The following is a 19807-nucleotide window of genomic DNA, read 5'->3' as shown; positions in this document are numbered from 1 at the left end:
TTTGTGAACTCCATTTGCAAGTCCCTACAAGAGACAGAATAATTCAATCCAAATTTTGGATTACCTCTCATTGCTTTTTGGCTCCGGCAAAACCTGAACAGCTCGCTAATTAACCTCAGTGGACTAATCATGCAGTACCAAGCAACTCTTTTCCATCCACAATCCTTCTAAGACAATATTTAACTTTGAAATTGCTTACAGAAGCAATTGCCCTTATTTCTAGGGCTTTCTTTTCTTTTTTAAGGGAAATACAAAGATTAGTATGCTGCACACATACATTGTGGGTAACTCATGGGTATTTCCAAGTGAAACACAGGCTTGTTTTGAGCTTTAAAAAGTCTATTTGCAGTAATCTTAACATCTATTCAAACATGTTACAAGACCATTTTGAGCAACTCATATTACCCTACTGTAGGAGGGAGATGTTAAATAAATAATAAATTAAATGGTAAGTTCTAGACACAAGATCTTACTTATGATCAACTTCAAAAAGTTTAAACAAATGCATTCTTTTCAAAATGGGACCTGAGCAGTTAATATTCACACTGGGCGTGTGGTACAGTAACTTTTTGGTCCAGAAGTATTCTCAGCTGGTAGGAAAGGTTGTTACACAGAGAACTGTAGCAGAGCAGTTGGAGATTCATTCTGAAGAATCACTGAAGCATAAATGAAGATTTGCTAATACGTTGGGTGTTTTAAATTAATAGCTAGAAGATACATTTTGGACAATGTACAAATTAATGCACGCCTAGAGTTAAAAGACTCCAAAGAAGTTTTCCTGCTTCCTTCACAGCAGGAACACCTTACCTAGAGCTATTATTGTAATTTTGGTCATTGATAGCTCAACATGCCATGTTCTGTTGCTTTACTGGGAGTTTATGGTCTGACCTTACGGATTATAATTACCTGTTTATGTCTATTTGTATGAAATCAAAAGGGAAATATCAAAAGGACTGCCTAGGATTTCTGACCTGGAGTTTTTTGATTCCATAGGATTGCCTACAAGGAAAGGACAAAAACTGAGCATGTGAAATGCTCTTACAGAAATAGACTGGGCAGCCACAGGGATTCAGAAGATAATGACGCAGGCAAGTGTGAACTAAAGTTCAAGATCTACAGTCAGCGTATCTGGATCTCACCTGAATATGTAAGGGTTTCACAGATTTTGCAAGCTGGATTTACATGCCTATGTCAGGGAGAAAATCACAAGCTGGACAAGACAGTGGAGGATTTTGAAACAAATTTAAGTATTTTGCTGAATTTTGTACACATATATCACCCCCAAGAGCTGATATGCCCTATTTTTAATTGCATTAGGCAACATTCTTCATAGGAAACAGTCCTGTTCCCAAAAATCTTAAGTTGATGAACTTGGACCTATCAATTCTCTAACTCCATAAAAAGATCAAAACAAGAACTGAAGACTAAATATTTTCAAACAGTGTTTTTCAAATTGTGGTCTATGGACCCCTAGGATCTCTGCAAAAGATCAAACTGCAGCTGGGGAAATTACGGCAAGACTGAAATGAAGAACTAAAATTTACACATAGAGATTTCAGCTCATGTAAACATATAAACAAAACTGGAGAAAAGAAAAGTAATAAAGCAATGTCCGAAGTTTAGTTTAGTCAGTTAGGGGAGCCTTCTATTAATAATGTTAGAGTAAAATTTTTAAACTAAAATATATACAATTCCACAGTTTTGTGGTAGGTGTTTTTAGAGGTGCCCAAGCATCACAAACAAATTCAATCCTGAAACAACAGCAATGGCTGCAATAGTACAAGAACAACAAAGAACCACTTTTGGATATGAAGAGAAGCAACTAATTGACCTGAAGACTGAAAGGGAGAGAAAGGAAAAGTAGACTGAGCTCATGATTTGATAAGAGTTTACAGATCTAACTGTAATTTTAAAGCCACGGTCTAGCGCTCTTCATAGAAAACCATTTAAAGTCTCCTTTTTTGTGTGTTAGGTGAAAGATCTGAAAAATAAAAATAAAATGGTGAAAAGGGGAAAAAACGTTTAGAGCTTCAAGAAAGTATGTAGGGCAAAATTAATAAAGGGAAATAGCAAAGCTATATAACGATTATCCCATGTCTACCTCTTAGCTGGACTTATTCATGAGAAACTGGAGTCTGTATTCCATCTTTATATCTGCATGCGCATGATGGCGAAAACTCTGCTACCCAATATAGTCAGCAGTCTAATGTGTGTCACACCTCTAACATCTATAAGATTGCTATCCTGCAGACTTTGAAGACTAGGCCTCCCAAATCCTCCCAAACTATGTAAGACAATAAAAGTCCTTGTGCAGATTAAATGGACTTGACTTACAGTAATTACTGTGCAGAACGTATTTTTCCACCATAGGAAATCACTATTCCACATGGAACTTTGGCAGACGCAGCTGCTTCTGCATTTTTCAAATCATGCAAAAGGCGAAGAATGAAGATTGCAAAACTGAAAATAGGTGAAGAGAGATTTTCACCATAATAGGAGGACTGGAGCAGCTGAGTAGAGGCCTGGGATTTCAGGTCAATTGCTGAGGAGATGCTGGTGGTTAGATGGAAACCACAGAAGGCTGTCCTTAATGTATAGAGCTTCTCTGTCTCTGCAGTGTGCTTGGACAGCAGTATTAACAGTGCTGCAAAAAAAACTAGGTCTAAGAGAACGGAATGAAAAAAGAAAAAAAAAAAGAAAAAGCGCGCTGGATTTGTTTGAGGAGTCCTTCTGGAAGAATCAAGCTGGAAAAAGTGCTGAGAGAAATGGGAAATGTTTAGCCTCGAACCCCGACATCAACAGCAATTTAGTACAAAAACTTGTGTAATAAAAAGTACAAAAATTCCAGCATTTTATGCCACACTCTGCATTTTAACTTTCACTGTAGTTCCCATCTCTTGACCCTTGCTGTCAACAAAAGCTGACCTCTCTGCACCAGTATATTTTTTTCCTTGTATGTGATCAGCATATTTTGGGTACTAACGGCACTACAAAACAATACCAGATAATGGTAATAACAGCATGAGCAGGTGGGTAGAAATTATTGTGTATGAGTGCACAAAAAGCTTATTCAGTAGAGGGCTGAAGAGTTACTTGGTGTGGTTTTTCAGTAAATTATAGTAAGATTCTCTTTTTTGTTTCATATCTTTTGTAAGACATGAAAAAACATTTGGAGGAAATAATCTACACACATTATGAAAACAGTTTGGTACATGCATATGCTACATTTCATGTTTACTTCACAGTTTTGGTTGGTTGGTCGGTTGGTTGGGGGTTTTGTTTGTGTTTCACCATAATTATTAATTTTTTATAATTAATAATTTTTGGGGGGGCACCTTGGATTTTTTTTAACATGTTCTATTATTTGTATTCCTTGAGACCTCATGGCTGGAAACATACTTTGCCTTGGCACACAATCTAACCCAAAAGTCCAAAAAAGATCACTCAAAATGTTTTTTAAGAGGAGAAAAGTATTTTGGAAATCACCAAACTACTTAAGCAGGTAAAGGATCAGTACCTAAAGGGAAGTTTTACACCTAAAGGGAAGTTTTACAAAGCAAGCGTCACAGGCTTTTTTTTTTTCTTATTCATACTTTTTTTATTATGTATAATTATTATGCAGATTAAAAATCTATGCCAGCAGGCTGGTGGGACACAACCTCTAATGGCTACCAGAACTTCCCCAGAGCTATTTGGTAGTCTTAATGTTTTTCTTACTACCTTCCCATAACTGCCAACACAAACAAGCATGAGAACTGTTTTCAACAACATCAAGACTCTGTTTGAAGACCTTGTATAGAAATCAGCGCTGCAAAGCTTCCTGGACACTAGTAGTATGTGCTATGAACTTAACTGCCCTTAAAAAACCCCACTAGAATGAAAGAGGAAATGTACACCTAACCAAAAAAATATTTCAAGATAGGGCAGGGATACAGAAATAGGAACTACATATTTTGGCAGCGAAAGCAGCAGACATAGCAGAAAAAGTCAAAATGATACTGTATCAGATTACTGGAAAAACTTTAAAAAATACATCAATTTTAAGGAGTTAGAAAATTCCAAAACTAATAAAAAACCCCCAACCAAACCTAAAATTCCTTTGGAAGTGGGGAGATAGAATTGGAAGCAAAAAACCCCACCAACATCTGCATTTAATATTCCAGGCCAGGAAAAGTCTATGAAGAAACTGCGTGTCAGTGAAACTGATTTTAACAATGGAGAAAATGCAGACGAGCACCATCATTACTACACAGGAGACAGAACGAAGAAAACCACCACCACAGTAAGCCCGTTTCCATCTCAGGCCATCCAAGGTTTATTACAAACAAGCACCTCAAGGAGGGAAATACTGAAAATTGTGAATAATGACCTTACCTTGACTCAGACATGGCAGATCTGTCTTGACTATTATCAAAGGAGAAGTTACTGCAATACTTCCTTTTTAACGGCAGCTTTTAATGTAAAACTAAGAATAGATGAAGAGCACAGAGTCCTGGGTATGCCAATGAAACTAGGAGTTCCAGCATGAGCAGCCTTGTAAGGAAACTCAAAACCAAGGGACCTATATGACAAGTCAGATGGAACATTACAGGTCTTGCTCCTCAGATGACTGCTTGGAAGCCAGACTGATTGCTTTGGCCAAAATGATTGGTCTTGTAGTTCAGCTTTGACTGTTTTCCAGCTGGAATAAACAGTAAATTTCTCCAAAAAACTGTGACAATTTTCTCAGTACAAAAAATGCAGAATTTCCATGTGGAGAATGAAAAATTAAATTGACAGATTAGTTTATACTAGTGTATCCCCTTCTCTCATTTTTCTTTCCTAAGAAATGAATGACATTTGCATTAACATACAAAACCACCTTGGCCTGCATTAAAGAAAATAGGTGAAAATGAGACTTACAAGATCAGAAACTACGTCTAAGATATGATCATGCAATAATTTAGGTTTGAAGAGACCTATGAAGGTCATCTGGTCCACGTCCCTTTTCATGACAGGGCCAGCTTAAAAGCTACATTAGGTTGCTCGGGGTCAATCAACAAGCACAGGAGTTGCAGGCACTCACTGCTTGAACAACAGAGTGAAAACTGAGTAGCTCAGTACTTGGTTCAAACTAACCAGAAGAAAGAAGGATGAATGGAACTTGGCTATTTCACTCATTCAGCAAATGAAGAACTAATTGAAGGAAAAAGATAGCAAAAATTGCAGAAAATCCAGTATGTATTTAAATGTGATACTGAAAAGAAGGCTGAGTGAAATGTGACCTGGATCTACTCTAAAATTCTTGGAAATAACATAAAGGGTAACAAAAGCTAACTACATTACGAAGTCATAATCAACAGCTGTGTATATATGATTACTAGATCACAGAAGCACATCTATAATCAAAACATTTAAGCAGAAGACATCCATAAAACAAGAGAAAGTTTTCCTCTCCAGGCACCAGTTACATCCAATAGCTGTGTAAGAAGGATACATACAGTTATCTAGCTCACACACTACAACCATACTACATACTTTGAGAGATTTCAAGTAGAAGTTACAATCAAAAGCAAAATCCTTGATGACATTAAACAGAATTCTAGACTGGACGTAGACAGCAGCTTAGTGCCAGGAACAGTAGCAGTTTCAAGGACCCTGACCAACCAAATAATGAGTATCAAGATTGGAACTTTCCAGGTTACTTAAACTATGAGAAGTTTTCTAAGATGTGATAGCAAAATGCTGCAAGCACCCTATTTGGCAATTATTTGGGTGAAAAAGATGCCAACATACTCATCCTAAAAGGAAAAATCCTTTAAATGTAGGACAAGGCCTCAAGGACAAGAGTCCAAGTACTGATAGCCTGATGAATAGAGACTTGTTAGAACTTGTAGGGCACAAGCCCTGGGAGCAAAGGAACAAGCTAACTGCAGACCCCTGAGCCGTCACAGTTGAGGAGGCAACCAGACGGACAGAGAAACAAGTAGCCAGATAAGGGAACGGATGGCGCCGATATGTAATCAAGAAAGCCGCGTAGAAAGAAACTCCCTAACCTTGGAATAGAAATTATTGCTATGTCAAGATAAACTAGTAAGTTCCTATTGTTCTAACGGTGTGCCTTAAATATCATCCAATCAGTGTTTTTTACGCTTAAGATTTAACCAATCAGTGTGTAATATGTAGAAGGTAGAAACGTATATAATTGTAAGAAAATCACTAATAAAGGGGGACAACTTGCTTGCATCAAGCTGCGTCCCGTCTCTTCATTCGCCGCATTTAAATGAATGTGACGTTGTCAACTGTCAGGTATGCCTTACTGTGAGAGAACAGCATGGCTACAGTGTGCCTTTTCTTGGGCAAAACCCCTAGAGATCTCAGTGCTCCAACAAAATCACATTGTACAGGAGACTTTACAACCTTTCTTTTAAAATAAAAAAGTAAAAAATCAAGCAGTTGCGTTGGAAAGCAGCTGACTGTATCCCACATTTATTTGAAGGGTCTAAGTCCTCACAGTTGGACAGATTTTTAAACCACTGTTTTACTTTCATCTCAGTCTCGATGTCTTGCAACCAAGTCACCAAGAACACATAAAGCTGGCATATATAAGACAAGCAAGAGATATGACAAAATCCCATAACATATATGACTTCATTTGTTTAAAAGCAACCCTCACAAGGTTTTGTATGCCTGAAAGTACATTTTCATTTCCATATTAGCATGAGCCTGTTAAAACCAAATACTTGATAACTGTACCGAAAGTCAGAACTCATTTCTTTGTCAGCCAGTGCATTTCTTCTGAATCTTGTCACTTTTCAGACAGCAAAATGGACACACAGCATACTACATGATAATCCTCTGACTCAGAGAAATTTGCATCCATTTAACTTCTATGTTTGTACTTACTGACAGTACTTACTGTAATTGCAGTCACACATGCAATTTTTCATGAGAGGCTCTAAGAGACTCTCACTGTTTCCTCCCAAACACTGTCCAAATTTCTTAATTATTCAAAAGTCTGGTCATTAGCTCCTGATCTTTAAAGGCTGCCTTGTCAAAATCCCAGCTCAAAGGAAGATGGGTGTCTGGCTTGCTGCAGAGCTTCCCAGAGGTGCAGCAGCATGTTGCATTTGAAAGACGAATGTAAAAGAGAAAAGCAAACAAACAGCATGATCTGGCAGGACCTGATGTGCCCAGTGTTCCCCTGCTGCTTGTTCTGCCCCCTTCACACTGAAAAGTTGTTTGTCTTGCTTCCCTCCTGATGGGTGTGGGGGATTAATTCTTTAGCTTCTGGGCTAGGCACTAACGTATCCTACCTGTTCTACCCCAACGGGGTGACAGACCTTGGGCAATGCGACTGCAGACCATCTTTGCCATGTACTGCTCCTCAAGAGCATACATCTGAAGAATTACAGGCTTGATCTGTCTTGCTGTCACAGGATCTTTCTGGTTTAAATTTACCCATGGAGACTGAGATACCCCATTCACAAACATTTTTACTGCTTTTAGGTCTGTCTGGTTGAGATCTGTCCTGAACTGTCTTCAGCTCTGGATGCACTGAACCGTCAGAGCAGCACAGGGATTCACACAGCCTCACTGATGGCTTCAGGAAAGCTGGAAAAAACAGACTCTCCAATTCAGCTTGTCAGCTTCTCCAAAGCATTTCAAGGCCAAGAGGTTCTTCCCCAGTTAATCCACCATGTGCTGCTAAGCACACACACTTGCTCCACCTCTTCTGCAGCTTTAAGGCTGTTAGGAAAAGTAATGGAAAAGTCTGCTTCCCAGTCTTAAAGTATTACCTGATGAATTTCCAGACATATCAGGGACTCTGCTAATCAATTTACTGAGCTGTTCCATTGGCTCTCTTCCTCCTATTTTCAGTCAGTTTTGTTCACAGGTCCGTTTCCATCATCTAGTGAGCAATTAGCTCTGGCCAGACAGGAGACTTTTAGGGCTGTATGCCATTCCTCACAACGCTGATACTGGCTATGCGATGCCAGCTGTCTTAATCACTTTCTTATCTTCCCTGTATTCAGTGTGCCAGCAAGCCTGGATTCAAATGGTAACAGTAGCAATTCCTTGTGCTTCTGCCAATGCTCTCAAGATGTCCTCAAAATTAGGAAATACACATTTTGAAATGGGAGTTTGATTAACAGAGCCACTCTGAGAAGGACTACATCATTTAAGTCCTATGAGACTCAAGAGGCACGCAGCACTGCAATTTATATCAAATGTTTTTGATTTTGGCAATGGCCTCCTAAATCCAGAAAGACTTTCACTGTCTTTCTCTTTTGAGGCCTGGGGGAGAATAACAGCCACCACCTCATCAGCGAAAAGTCACCCCTTTATATCTTAAGTCAGCCTCCACCAGTCAGTACTGCTATCTTCTCTAGCTACTAGTAACAAAATCCACTCTCCAAAAGACAGCTTTTCTCCATGGTCTTTGGTCTGCTTACCAAAAAGTTCTCTCATAGGACTGACAGAATTGTTACTAATTAAAGTTTAAATCCATCTTACCTGCTTCTGCATAGCTCCTGCCTTCCTTATGACACTTCCAACAGTTCTAGCTGGGTCTGCCTGCCTCCACCTTGGTTCCTTTCTGAACAGAGCAGTCTAAAAATGTTTTTCTCTTCTGGCCACCTGGGCATTGCTCTCAGCATCAGGGACTTTTTGCTTCCATGTCTTTTCTACACTTAACCAAATCCATCCCATTTCTGTCACCATGTATGGCACAAAGAGTTCAAGTGTGTAATGGAAGAGAGTCTCATTAATAACACAGTTCTTTTCAAGGATGCAACTGTACTATTTTAAAGCAGAACTGAAATGGAAACACAAACTGCATAGCCTGACAAGCTCAGCAGCACCTACTGCCTTTCTTAGTCGCTACTCCAGAAACATATTGTTTTGCTGTCTCTTCTTGTCTCTTCTAAGCCTTCTCAACTGATTGAGGAAACTGATTCTTGTTCTCCAATTGCATTGCTAATGTAGTCTAATCACCTCTTAACAAGACAGAACAACATAGCTGCAGCTCACCCTTTCACAAGCCACAAGCCTTTAAGAAATAACAGATATTCTTGATGCAATACACAGCAATTCTAGCCCACTTTAGGAGTTTTGGAGCCTGTCAAAGAAGCTCTTTCTGGGTATCACAATTTCCCCTAGACCTTCTTTTCCAATTCTCTTCCTTTCCCCTCCATTTTCTGCAATGGTTCCTCATTCCTCCTCCTAGGAGCTGCTGGTCACAAGTTCATGAGCTAAGAACCAACACCTAAGATTAAACCACACACTGCCTAAAATTAAAGGTTCAAGATGGGTTCTGTGCAGAATTTTGTGCTGTTCCCAGTTTAAGGATAATAATAGAAAAATATCTGAAACAGAATAAACCAGAAACAGAAGAATCCAGTTACCAAAGCCAAAGGGATGGTTTTACCAAAGGGAAAAAAAAAGTGTCATTCATTACACTTCTGAAGCAATCAATAAGCAACACAAACAAATGTTTTTCTTCCTTGATCTGATTTTTACCACAAAAAAGAATAATTTTTGATTTTTTTTTTTTTAAGAATGATAATGTATATTGGGACTAGTTGCATAAGATGCATTTTTAAATTGCCAGCTGTTTTGAGATACTGAAAGAAAACTACATATACGGGAGGAATGTATCTTTCCTCTCCATGGTGCAATGCAATAGTCAAGCTTCCTACAGTGGCCCAACTTGCATTCCAGTATTTCAGTGAACAACCATCTCAATAAGCAAGCAGCTTATGTCAGTTGTGCTGAGCATCCTTAAACCCCAGAGAGAGACAACTGTACATATAAATCTTGATCTCATATATCAGGCTAATATTTCTTGTGTTCACCTAGTTTCTTTATCTGCTAAATGGAAGAGATTTCTTGACAAAAAGCAGTATATTTTCTTACATTTGACTGTTACTCTTTCTGATAGGAAATTGTCCAGATTTAAATAGGCAGATTGTCCAGACCATAAGTACTCTTGGAAATTTCCTAAAGATTTCTCAGATGTGTCTTACCTGTTAACTTAAAAGAAAGCAAAACCAAAGCATACCTTTTCCCTATCAGAACAGGAGTAAACCCAATTTTGTCTTACATACATATGTATTTTCATTTGAACTGACAGACATCTGACAGTCTAAATTAGTTGGATTAACTTAGAAAATTATTTTATTTAATTACCTTGTGTCAGGTTTTAAGTTTTCCACAGTAGAATGGGTTTGATTTGTAGTGATAATCGATTTCTCCTTTTCACCATCACTTGCTCCATTTTCAGTTGACACAACCTCATACTCTGGAAAATTAAAATAAAGAAAAATTTGCTTAAACAACAGCTCTTGAGCTTCGTCATTGCTCCGTTTTCTCATCTGATTTCCACTCTTACTGTCCAACAGGCCATAAGGACATCTTGTGTGAACCAGTCTGGACATTAGTATGCTAAAATGGTTAGGAAAGAGAGATCCAGTTCCACATTACTGAGTGCCTAGCCCCTTTTCCTTCCTCATAATGAAATTATGGGATAGAGGATATTCAACATCTCACCTCTGCCCAAAGGTACATTAATGACAGAATGCTAAATACAAATAAGTATAAGCTTTCCGCAGTTTGAATGAAAAAGTATCAAAGATGAAAGTACAGCTTCTAAATGATTAAACCTTTATTAACTTAAAATGAGATCTACATTTTTAAGATTTCCAAAGGAAACTGGCCAACTAACTTGGATTGTGCCAGTTTAGAATGAAATAATTTTGCTAAAATTTATTTCTGCATTTGTGTGATTTATAGTCTCACCACCTTCTTTTCATCTCACTGTGATGTATCATCAAGCACAAGCCATGTTCTGAACAGGGAATTAATAACAGATGCTTGGGAAGAAGAAACCGCTTTAGTCATAGGCCTGTTCAAGATACAGTCTCTCTCTAGCAGGCAACCTCTGTCCCGGTTCATAACAACCTCTTCTAATAAACACACTGAGTGTACTGCTAATTTTCCTCTCTCCACAAAGAAATTCACAACCTCCCCAGCCCCTTCCTTTTCCCTTCCTAAACCCCGTCTATAATACCACGTGCAGCCTTGCCAACTGTAAGCCAGCAAAGGAGAATGTTTTCAAAGAACACTTGGAATGAGCATTTAGATCTACAGCACAATGAGTAACGCAGGTATTATACCAGGAGGATAAAGACCATCTATCAACAGTTACTAGAAAACAACTTACTTTCCTGTTTTTTTTTTCTAACAATACTACTAATTTTCAAGTTCTTGTAGGACTTTTTTTTCCCTAAATTTTTTAGTTCGCAATACAAGGAGACCCATTTGTTTCAACACAGAAAGATAACACACCTGCAATGAGATTCAGTGTTAAAAAGGAAAAAAACCCTCTTAATTGTTGCTGGACTGTCAGATCCTCACTCCTAGTAAATGCAGGACATGTGTATGTAAATGAGCATACACACACAAACTGACCTGATTTGACCTCAACTATGGCTTCCTTTGCAGTCTTCTATGCAAAGAGCAGCCATCAATATTGCTGTGTAAGACAATGCAATTAAATGGAAGTGCAGAACAGCCCTAAAAAATTATGTTCTAAAATTCCAAGTTTCTAAACCACAGCAATTCAATTAGAGCAATTATATACAAGTATGCACAAGTGAATGTCACGTTGACTGCAAGAGTTTCAAAAGGGGCCTCTACACAGCATCTTTTTATCTTTACCTTGTAAGAGACTCAGTTATTTAGAGCATATACAGAGCAATGTAAACCTTTAAAACAGGTTTAAAAGTATGCCAGAAAGTCAGCATGAAGGAAGGAATTACTGCCGATATCGAAGATTTCTAAATTTCCATGTTCAGAAGTCCTCCCCCCAGCAGTCACCTGTGAACACGAAAGGATCAACCACTGCCTATTAAAAACAAACTCATGGACCTGCAGGAATGGCTGTCTCAGATGGGGGTGGGGTGGGGAGCCACTAAGTAGAGAGCTTTTACTACTGATCATTTTTTCAAGTGGGACCCCAACGCAATGACCGAAAACATTAGCATTGATAGTTTGCACGTATTTGTGTAAAAAATATCTGTGTTTTCTCTCTGTGCATTTTCTTTTGGGAAACAAAGACCTTTTCCTATATAGCCACCAAGGGCTGAATGAACCATGGAGAAAAAAGATGTGCAAAAGCCCTTATTTGCCCTAATTAAGCCTCATTAGAGAAATCATTTTTATTAGGAAGCATAGCAGAGAGAGTGGATACCCACTGCCTTAGGTACATCCAGATAAAGAACAAGTAGGTAATTTACAGGAATTCATTCCTGCTGCCTTCTGCCAGCCCCAAGTCAGTATGTGATGTGAACTTTTTAATTCATTCAAGTTGGAAAAGCAAGTGCAGCACACACGAATGGGCATGCAAACATGTGCATGCACACACACATGAACAACTACTGAGTGCATCCAGTACCTGCACAAGTCTTGGTGTGCAAGACAACAAACTGCTCTACATTTCTGTGGCAACACAGCAGGAGTAGCAGAGCACCAGCAAAATGGTCTTGGTTCCTGGAATTTGTGGCCTTTATGAAAACAAGGAGGTAAGCCTGATCACTGTTCTCGTTATTATTAGTCAGACCTTTCCGTTACTGAAGTAAAAACTTTTTTTAGGAATACCCAATACAATGAAACCCCTTGTACACTGCTAAAAGTCAAGCAAAGTAACTGTTTCAAAAAAATGGCTCAACAAATTACCTTTTCTGTTTCCACAGTTCTATCTGAAACAGTGCATTAAAGAAAATGTGATGCCTAAATCAGATGATTGAAAAAACATGTATAAAATACAAAAATAAAAAGAGATGACAGAGAACTTGATATAAGTCTGTCTAAGCAAGTCAAGTCATGCTGGTGCCAATATGAAGTAATCACTGTTTTCAGAAAATGCAATTCAACACCTTCTCTTGAATTCAAAAGTGTCTTTGGATGAGTCATGAACTGTGAAATTTTTTGAAGTTAAGATGAAGGAGATAAGCTCAATGAAAATATTTGTAAGCCACAGAGTTTAAACATTTTGTATTATACGTTGAGGGGAAAAAAAATGAAGATGGTATTTATGGGAAAGCTGCTATATTTAGATAGAAGACAGCTAGACTGAAGAAGTTTCTCTCAGTGAAGCAAAATGAGTATTAGTCACATACTCCTCAGAAGGTCTGAATCTTTTTTTCTGGAATGGGGAAGGGTATGCCAGATGTCTCCATTATCACTGAATAGTCTTACAGAAGAGAAGAAACTTCATGGAAAGTTAACTTTTACAAACACTGATTACAACTGAACAGAGAAAGGGTCCCACCTAAAAGCTCAGAAGAAACAGCGAACATTGCTTGCTCTGTATTTCACAACACGCATTGAGAAAGAAAGGAAATAGCACCAGAAGGCAATTAGGCCTTGTTCTCATCATTAGATGATGTGCGCTGACAGTTTTACCAGCTGTGGTGGAAATATTTTTCTATTTTTGCAATACAAATGGTTGTGCCGCAGTGGGTTCATTAGCATACTCAAGGAAAACAGCAGATCTACTTCCAAGAAAACATGCAGACTAAATGACGTTATCTGACCTAATCAAGCTAAGGACTGGTCTGTGGAGGAGGCCTCCAAATGACAACAGCAACAAAAAAACCTCTTCCCGGAACAGAAAGCAGCATTGCAGAACCGCCTGGAATGGGGAGTGTTCACAGAGAGCCTATCCTTAGCCTAATTCTGAGGTTAGCAATAAACTCACACTTCCTTTTCTTCCCAGGATGAAGCACATTTTAGAAAGCAAGCCAAGTAACCATTTTTCTTTCTTTTTGGTACTTTTTATTAGCCTACAGACTCTTTTTATTCCCATTTCAATCCAGCAGAAGGGCTAACTTTCTTCCTTTTTCCCAGAAGAAAAAGGTGCAGGCTACCTTTTGTTTCGAGTGTCCCTTTGGTTTTGAATTTATTATTTTTCAAAATGGTGGGGAGAGCAAGAAAGATTAGGGGCTACATCTAGTAATTATTTTTAGAAAATCAAGGAAGGACTGATTTGGGGAAAAGAGCGGCCTTGCTTGTAACAGTCACCTAATTATACCCCTGCACTGAAATCTCCCACGACATGCATATAGAACATGTGAAAACACCCCACTTACATGCTAAAGTGAATAGTTAATGATCAAGTCTTAGTTCAAGTATTATCTGTTCTCCTCACCTGTAATGCAACACAGCCAAAACACAGGTCATGGCTGTGATGAGCCAGTGAATTTGCAAATCTAAGTTTTGTGTCCATGGTAAAAACAAAATCCATTTTCCTGACAGTACAGAAGAACCATAGTTTTCAGTTGTTAATTGATTTAAATGTTCAATTTTGGTAAGCTTGTTTTGATATACAGAAGTCAACGAAAAATTATGAGTGTTCATTTTGCATGCTTGCCTGTCTGTGTATTGATTCCTGCATGACTCATAAGGATTTATTCTCAATACAAAAACCTTCCTTTGGAAATGAAAAAACTCCCAAACAGCTTCTTTTAACATCGTGAACTTGGTGATCCTGTGGCGGGTACAGCAAGTATTACGCTGGCAGAGTTCTACTGACCTACTAGATGGGTGTAAGGTTTTGTTGTGTCCAGCCCACTGACCAACAACATCCTCAAGTCAAGAAAGATGACTACGTTATATGAATGCATCATTATACTAAAGACTACTGTTGCATTGCTGAACTTCTTGACTAGATCTTACTAGATCCTGTACAGAGAGAAGCCAGAAATTAGGAGAAGATACAGAGTTATACTTAAGTATTTTTTGTGTCATTGCTGACACCAATGATATATTGGTGAAAATCTCTTTCTAATCTAGTGGGATTTTTTTATTCACACTGGAATTGACAGTAGCACAAAATAAACGCACCAGGGTCTTAAACTCCCTTGGGATTAAATTAGTTTTCAAATGGCATAAAACCACTGTGAAAGTAAAAATAAGCTGAAAATACTGTATTCTGACCCAATGGAGGAAAGAAATCAAACCAACCAGTAACAGTGTCATTGTCTGGTTTTTCCCAGTCCAATATGACGAAAGTTGGACAGCCTTCAACAGTCACCACTGTGAGGTTGGTTGGAGGATTTTGTGGAGGACGAGTAGGTTCTTCCCTGCTGCCAGCTTCTTCTTGAGGAAAATGTTCAAGAGAGCTCGTGATAGAGCAAGGCACATCATCATCTTTCTTCATGTACTTAACGTGGGGGGCTAAGAGCAATAGGAAAGAGCCATTATTCAATACAGAGTGTTTTTACAAAATGTCAAGGCCATTTCACCTAGTGCACAACTTCCATCTCAGGGCAGCAAGTAAAAATCTGAACAAGTCAAACTTATATGTTTAAGAAAAAACCCCATATATTCAATATTAAGCTGCTTGTTAGGTTTTTTTATTGTTGTTAGACATGGAATCTGCTCTGACTTTACCCTCTTCCCATTGGGACCACTGATGAAAAAAACACTCTGAAGGTATTAGTGGTTTATTAGACAGTATTAGTTTCAAACACACTGCCTGAAAGAATTCACTTCTGTCATAAAAGAGAACAATTAACTTTAGTCCTTACATAGTAAAATGACACTGCAATTCCATTTGCAGCTTTTGAGTGCTATACTAATACAAAGACATAATGCCCATCACCACTTTGTTTCACCAGAAAGAGTAACAAGTTCAGTCCAGAGTCACTCCAACATTAAACTTGCAGTTTCTAAAGTGGCTGTCAAAATCGTAACCTTGTTCAGTGGTAAGGCACGTTGGTATTGGGGCACTACCTCTGCAGGTATGCTTGCAGGCCCACAGGAAGACTTTCATTTGGTTTGGTGGAACGCACACAGTGTGCAGTCGTACATACAGTGGCACACAGGAAGAGCCACAGCACGTTTGCAGGCAAGACTTTAAACTAGGAGGTAGCAGCAGAGAATAAAGCAGAAGTAAAAGTTAGTCAAGAATATGCTGATGGTCTGCACTACAGCCCTTTCGTCTGACACTGAAGTGAAACAGAATCAACAGTTTTGGCCTTCGAATAACCAAACAAGATAATTTTGATACAAGACAGGTCAGTAGTCATATATTCCCCCAAAATAAAAATACCACAGCTATTAAAATCCTACCTTGGTACCTTGGTTTGCCTGAAGAATCTGTTTCTGATGTAGGGCTTGAGCTGAAGACAGTTGCATCAACTAGGGGAAATACAGATATGATTTCATTTGCAAGAAATAAAAAGTTTCAGTGTTAGAACTGCAGCTTTTCCCTGTTCGTTTGGCATTTTACATCGTGGTAAAGCTCTTCCATGGTAGACCTTTGCTGCCAGATCTGTCTTTTCCTTTTAAGGATTCAATTTTGGCTGTGATGCTAGGTAAACCCCATACTTACCTGCTGGTGTAAAGATAGCCATAATCAAAACAACAGACTTCATTAGTGCTGCTGGATTCAATTAATCCAATATATGCAAAATGCTCTTTAGACTTTTTTAAAAGGATCTTTTTGCACTGTACGGGCTGTTTAGCTTGGAGCTTGCTTCACGTTTATAGAATATACAGCACTATTATGTTGACACATGAACCAAAAATAGCAACAAATTCTGTCTCCAGAGAGTACAACTTCTACAAATTTTGAAGGAAATTGAAGGCAAATCCACTGGTGACAAATATGTGCTAAAGCAGTCAGGATTCATGACACCAGTGTTGCATTAAACAGACACTATACTGAACAGAATCTTCTCTTAGATGCAAATACGACAATGAACCTCAACGGACAAAACACAGTGCATTCACAACAAGCATTTTTCAATAAATTTAGCACCCAGCTTGCTTTACTGAGCACTGAGGGTCACCGGGAGTTCATGAACATTATAAGGAATCAAGGATTTCAGTATTACTGTAAATCTAGGCAAATCAGAAACAGCATCATTTATGACAATGTAACTACAGCTGCATATTTTGGCCCAAAAATTCTAAGCGCACCCTCATCCAAACCCATTCCTGTATGCCACTTTGAGGAGATTTAGGTCTGAAGTTGTAGTTAATTCCCAATTTTATAAAGGGCAAATTACCAGCTGACAGCTCTATTTAATAATTTTTTTCTATTTAAATTGTGGCAGTTTCATCAGATAGCTGGGAGGATATCAACACCATGTTGAGAACTATCAGTCACTATCAAAAATAATTTGAATTTATCAGCATGCAAAAAGAAATGTTTAGGAAAAAATTGCCGTTTCTACTCCTTTCACAGATTTAAAGTAGCCACTGAATAGTATTGAAAGCATACTAAGCATGCATTGATTTCTAGGAAGATGGAAGAGATGTCATGTTCTCATTTACCAAGGTATGTTATCAGAAAACAAACAGATAAATTCAGTCAAGTTAGAGAAGTCGTAAAGTGGCATAAAGGAAATCAGAATCACCCCAGACAGACTACTTTCTATATTAAATATAAAATCCATTGATATAGTTCAGGGAAGGGAAGCAAAAGAAAAAAGGAAACCTTTATGTTAATGAAATAAAAAAAAAAGGAAAGAAAAAAAAAGAAACCAGAACTGTTTTTAGTATGCTTACTATAATACTCTGGAGTTGCAAAAGCTGTTGGTGTCTTGTATGATGTTCCTGTCCTCACAGGTGTTGTTGGTCCAGCAGGTTTAGCTACAGTGACAGGAGGAGGAAATTGTGACAACAAGGCATTCACTCTTTAAAAAAGTGAAACAGCTTTCTGATTTTCTAAACAGAACTTAGATTTGTGACAACTGCCTCATGAAGCAAGTACTTCCATTTAAAATATGATATTCCCTCAAAACTTATACAACAGCTTCCAGCTGGACTTAGGAAAGTTCCAAGTTGTTCTTATTGCCAATATAAGCTTTTCCTGAAACACAGTAAGAAAATTCTTTCCTACTTGGAGATTGTCTTGGAGGACTTCAGTCAGCTAGACCATGGCCTGGTTTAATGCACAGAACCATCCTACACGGGCTGGTAAAAGGATGCCAAATGACCATAATTGACATTGCTGCTTCTCAAATAAAAGCATACATTTCTTCAGGAGTTGTAAAACAGAATAGCTGAAGTCAGCAACTGAAACTTGGGTTCTTCCTTCAAATATAGTTAAGGTCCTTTCATTTCTACTCTCAATACAGCATCTATACTAGCAAGGCTGCAGCTGGAACATGTACAACAATCAACACTTGGTCCTTAACCATGGTCTGCATTAAGAGTTTAACCACAGAACAGTACTGGAGTTTTTCCACTAAATGAAATGAAGATGCCCTTCAAATGAAGGTAAGAAGAACGCAACCAGAGTCCAACTTTTTCAACATTTATAATGCTACATGACCCAAGGGAAAAGCTGTCTTTCTGAATTGATCTATTCTGTAGTAGGCGCCATAAGTTTGAAGAGAAACTGAGTGATAGAGACAATATTACCTCCCATAATGAAATAGCTACTTTAGAAATTATTTTAGATTATGTGACATTGCTTTTATGCCCCAGCTGTTACTACCTAATTAAAAAAAAATAGTTTTCCAAGAGGCAAACTATCCATGGTGTGGGATGTCTTGATTGCTTTCAAAATAGCTGTAAAAGACAAGAACTCCATTCACAAAACACGCAGACACTCCTAGATAACCACTCCATGACTGGAATCAACCTCCAGAAGTCAAGAACTGTATAATATAGTTACCTTCCCCACATATATGACACAGAAGAACATGATGACTGAGGGCAGAACTCAGGTGAACCAAATTTAAAACAACAAAAATCCCTACTTTCCATTAAATTCTTTAATAAAGTGGAAATTTATTAAGATTCTCACTAAAGTCCAGTTTCACAAAGGTTCTGGAACACTCTTCTTTCCTTTTTTTTCTATTCAGGAGACTTTAAATGTCTGCATAGAAACATCCCCATAACACTCATCCACTGGACAAGTAAGAAAGATGCAAGTAAGGAATTAATCACAGTGTTAATGAGAAAGAGAAACAGGACAGAATTATGAAAGGGAAAATCCAAGAACACCAAGGCAAATTTTTCCTGTTAGTACTGTGGAACAGTCTCTCCAGGGAACCAGAAGAAACTCAATTGTGATGTTTAAAACTAAGCTGGATAAAACACTAGGAAACACAGAAAAAGGAAAATCTGCTACTGGCCCCACAAGGAAGAACCAAATCATCTAACCAATTTATTCCATCTTGAATGCCTAGGAAGGTATGGTTAACTGCTGACTACCACATAACCTGGCCTCTAGAGTATGGAAAAAGTGTGAAATTTCAAAACAGTGGTAAATTAATTAGACAACGGAGAAAATTAGCCTAGACTTCATTACAAGCAAAAGAAAATGTATCAGGTCAACATATTTTTTTTGCTACAGCTTAAGACTGACAATGTCTTACATTCTGTTGTAGCTATTACAAAGGAAACACCACCAACCAACACAAGTATGGACACAACATTTCAATCTTGGCTCTGCCATTGAGTAAATATACAGCTTGTTTCATACAGCTTGGAGATTCTTGCTTCTAACCTGCTGCACAAAATACTGAAGAATTATTTAGGTCTTTATTGCCTTAATAGCACACAAAGCCCCAAATAAAACAAACCAAAAAAGCCAACAGAAAATACAGCAGAGCCAAGACCTTTGTATTTCCAGCAAACTACAGAGAGTAATACCAAGAGGGAAGCTTTTTTCATGATGCTAAACATAATGAGGTGGTTTCTGTACGTGGAATAACATTAGCCTAAGGATCCTTACATACAATCTACAGACAAAAGATACATAAGGTTACTGAATTATCAGCTTCAGGATAAAACTGAAATAAAA

At 38.1% G+C, this 19807-nt stretch overlaps 1 protein-coding gene across 1 annotated transcript in view; it reads right to left on the bottom strand.

Moving 5' to 3' along the window:
- The window catches only part of ABI3BP (ABI family member 3 binding protein), a 166213-nt gene that overhangs the window by 12106 nt on the left and 134300 nt on the right, over positions 1–19807 (bottom strand). Inside the window, 4 exon segments of the mRNA XM_055702821.1 lie at positions 10171–10282; positions 15007–15219; positions 16117–16185; positions 17560–17643. Of these exon segments, the coding sequence (XP_055558796.1) occupies positions 10171–10282; positions 15007–15219; positions 16117–16185; positions 17560–17643 (478 nt within the window).

Source organism: Falco cherrug, chromosome 2 (genome assembly GCF_023634085.1).
Source record: "Falco cherrug isolate bFalChe1 chromosome 2, bFalChe1.pri, whole genome shotgun sequence".
NCBI lineage: Eukaryota > Metazoa > Chordata > Aves > Falconiformes > Falconidae > Falco > Falco cherrug.
Note: the sequence above shows the minus strand (reverse complement) of the source record. Positions and strands in the feature narration are given on the sequence as shown.